General features: G+C 37.2%; 1 protein-coding gene across 2 annotated transcripts in view; it reads right to left on the reverse strand.

Moving 5' to 3' along the window:
• LOC107670427 (CTD small phosphatase-like protein) overlaps positions 1–4079 on the reverse strand; it is a 57362-nt gene that overhangs the window by 8526 nt on the left and 44757 nt on the right. For both annotated transcript variants that reach the window (XM_016463031.1, XM_016463030.1), the window contains one exon: positions 2540–2596. In XM_016463031.1, coding sequence (XP_016318517.1) covers positions 2540–2596 — 57 coding nt within the window. The remainder of the gene's footprint in view (positions 1–2539; positions 2597–4079) is intronic.

Raw genomic sequence — 4079 nt, forward strand, 5'->3', positions numbered from 1 at the left:
TTGTACTTGTCAGACTGTACGAACATGATGATCATGTCACACTGTGGGATCTCATTTGTTATTAATGTCAGACTGTAGGACAGTCAAGACGCATTAAAAACGAGTGCGCACAAGAAAACTTGTCCGGAGTTTTACATTATCAACCCATCCACGTTCAGTGACTGCGAGCTGCATTGCATGGGGGGCTGTAATGGCTATCATTACAAGTATATGCATGGCGGCAGTACCGCCGTATTTAAGAAGAATAGTGTAAGCAGCACTACACACCCACATGAAAACAGCAGCACAACCGGTGTTTATCATAGCAAAAGCAGCGTATCATATGAATTCTGTGAGCGGAGGATAATAGTGCCGGAGTTTATGCGGTTAGAAAAAATCTCTAGCACTAATTCTGAAAAACGAAGACAGTTTGACGTTCGTCGTAGGAGAACTTCAGCTAAACACACATGGTAGCTCTTATGAGTCATGGATGTTGGCAAGACAAATTAACTATATTTGTCTTTTGGATAATTAGCTGTAAATTCGAGGCACAAGTAGCTTAGTCTTTTGTTCATCACCACTCATCTCCACACCAAGACAAACACAACTGGACTGTGACTGTGACTGTGATGTGATGCGCCGATGAATGTGTGCTACACTGCTGTGCTGCGGAGACGCGGAGGGGTGAAAGGCATCGGAACTCGACAGAGTCTCAACATTTCCCGACTCGGCCCGATATTTTGATTTTTTATTTGTTTGACAGGGAATGCTGTGTGCAAACAGAAACACACATATATACATATATTCATTTATTACAAAAATAAAAAAAACCTCCCCAGAAAAAAGGGCACTTTCTCTTTTGTATTTTACTAATATAATTTTGTTTACCATTTGGCTCATTCTTTTTTTTCTAAACCATAAATTTACAGATCATTTTATGCATAAAAGCGTATGAAAACTAAACTCAGTTAAAGTCTCAGAAAAATTTTTTTATTATTAAGTAAATTTATCATATTTTATATGAAACAAGATAAACCATTAAGAAAAAGATTTTTCTCAGTTAACTGTTTGAATGTTTGTCTAGAAATACAGTTGACAGATTTGTGAATGTTTTAGTAATTGAATGTCTGCCTGAAATAAATATTTAATGAAGGTACTGATTTCAGATCAGTTTTCACAGTCAACTGATTTACACATCAGTTCATAATATAGCCAGCAGGAGGAGTGGGTGATCTATATGAATGGGGATTGTGACAGTGGCACAGCAGTATTTATTAGCTAGAAAAATGCATTAAATATAATTTTATATATATATATATATATATATATATAGTCATATTATGTATTGTAAAAAAAGAATGTTCATCGTTTATATTTGTCTTTTGGATAATTAGCTGTAAATTCGAGGCACAAGTAGCTTAGTCTTTTGTTCATCACCACTCATCTCCACACCAAGACAAACACAACTGGACTGTGACTGTGACTGTGATGTGATGCGCCGATGAATGTGTGCTACACTGCTGTGCTGCGGAGACGCGGAGGGGTGAAAGGCATCGGAACTCGACAGAGTCTCAACATTTCCCGACTCGGCCCGATATTTTGATTTTTTATTTGTTTGACAGGGAATGCTGTGTGCAAACAGAAACACACATATATACATATATTCATTTATTACAAAAATAAAAAAAACCTCCCCAGAAAAAAGGGCACTTTCTCTCAAGGAAGAAAAAGGGCAGGTGCTCAAGCCCCCTTTTATGTCTATGTGTGCACGTGCCTGGTTGTCAGTATATTATAAAAGGTAAAAAACAGCTTTACTAATTTGATGTAGTAACATTATTTCCGTTAATAAAGTATACTTTTTTATTGTACATTAAATTTCAATCTGTAAAACCTAAAAAGTTGCTATTGTATTTTTACAGTAAATATCTGGCAACCACAGCTGCTGTTTTTTAACCATACTTTTATCATTTTTACTATATTTTTACAATATAGTAGCCACAAGATGATGTAACCAAAAGTGTTAACATGATTTTAATGTGAAAATCACTTAAATAACATTTTCTGTGTGAAGTTCCAATTTTACAAATGTATCTAATTTTCCAATTTTGTTTACCAGGGCCCCAAAACAGCTGTAAAAATTATGGATTAAGCAGCTTTACGCCTCAAATATTGCATGTCTTTAGCATTTTATAATGCAAGTAAAATAAAATGAATTATTTTAATTATTAGTTATTACTTTAATAAAATTATTTTATACTAATTTTTATACCATGTCCATTGTAATTGCCTCACTGTAAACCTTAATTTGGAAACAAAGGACAAGTCAAAATATATTTGTTTTTGTTATACCACAAATGCTGTTAATAGAGCTTAACTTGTATGGAACCCGTAATATTCCTATCATTTAAATTTATGACATGGCTTGTCAAGGTTATGGTGACATTGCAAGACAAAAAACACAGTCCAGATTCAAAGGGGGCGAGGAGCTTTGTTAATAATCCGTTGCCGACAAAGTGTGAACATTTACCCATGGCCACATTTGAACCCATTTGCACGGTACCTGATGAACTGTTCCGTCAATCTCCACAGGGACTATAAAGTCTGCGTTGCTGATGGGCTGCAGGCACAAAACAGGAAATCACACATTAGGAGCCTGTTTGAAACCGACTTTAAGCATGTTACAGCTGTATCAGCTGCGCTGTTCTCTGAGAGAGCCAGAGGGAGGCATGCACCGCTTCACAGCTACCTGTAGTCAAGACTTTCAATTAGACTTCTTTGAGCGTGTATGTGCATGAGTGTGTGCATTTGAGCATGTGTGTTTCTGACAGCTGACTGCATGGAGCTGGAACTGCAAGCGTCTTTGAAAAGAGACGATACGCTTTTAAAGAAAGTGGAGGGAGAGAGAGGAGGAGACGTGCTGTAGAGCGCTGGGAGACGATGAAAGACTCAGCGGGTGGCTATGAGCTGTCTTATTGCAAACAGAGAAAGGGAAAGGAAGATGAGGACGAGAAGAGGAGAGAAAACTTTTGCTCTTTGCACTTTTCAAGGGCTTGTTAAAAACAAGGAAATTCTGTGGATCTCAGTTCTGATTGGACGGCAGAGGAGGCGGCTCATCCAATATCTGACCTGGCTTGCATAACATCATGACTGATAGATAGTTTCATTTACAACAGGCAGACTGCAGACCATAATATTCTTAATTAGTATTTTTCTTAATTAGTCTTGTTTTGAAATAATTAGTTTTGTATTTTACTAATATAATTTTGTTTACCATTTGGCTCATTCTTTTTTTTCTAAACCATAAATAAACAAGTATTATGTCTATGTCTGTCTAAAACTAAAAAAATCCATTGCATTAAATACTAAATATTTAATATTCTTGTTAAAATACTTTTTGTAGCCACTGTATGTAAAAAAGGAAAAGAACAACATCTGTCACTGAGAAAATCAAGCCAACTGAGACAGAACATGCTAGGTAATAATTATAAGTGATAGAAAATATTGTAAACACTCGTCAAGTATGGTCACGGTCAAATCGTTTTTGTGTAACTGTGAGCATACCTTTCCAATGTGATGTGTGTGTATGTGGGTGTGTGTTTTGGTGTCAGGATGGGTGTATTTGTGTGTGTATGTGAGGTTGGGAACGCGCACAAAAGGCATGCATCCCTCTCTCTGGGCCTCTTTCTCTCAGTCGCCGCCTTTCTCTCTTCTCTGAGCAAAAACAGGAGCTGCCAGGCAGACATTTTAAAGGAGGACAGGCTTAACAAAACACAGTTATTAGTCTTAGAGCAAACACATTCAGCATCTGTCACTGTCTTTCTCCTTTGGGAGCAGGGATGTATCCAGCTGTGGAAGACATGTATGCATTAAGCAGGATGTGTGTACATATGTAAATGTAGAGTGATTGTATGTAATCAACTGGACATAGTTGTTTATTTGACCGTGTGTGTGAGAGAGAGAGCTAAAAACCAGCCTAAAACCAAGATGCAGAGAAGTGGGTCACTGCACTCAGCAGGTGGCTCCCCGAAGCGCTACTTTATAGAGACCAGACAAACATTTAATCTCGGAAGAGGATTTAATTCATTTGGGACTTAAAATCC

Source organism: Sinocyclocheilus anshuiensis, unplaced genomic scaffold, assembly GCF_001515605.1.
Source record: "Sinocyclocheilus anshuiensis isolate Anshui unplaced genomic scaffold, SAMN03320099.WGS_v1.1 scaffold1177, whole genome shotgun sequence".
NCBI lineage: Eukaryota > Metazoa > Chordata > Actinopteri > Cypriniformes > Cyprinidae > Sinocyclocheilus > Sinocyclocheilus anshuiensis.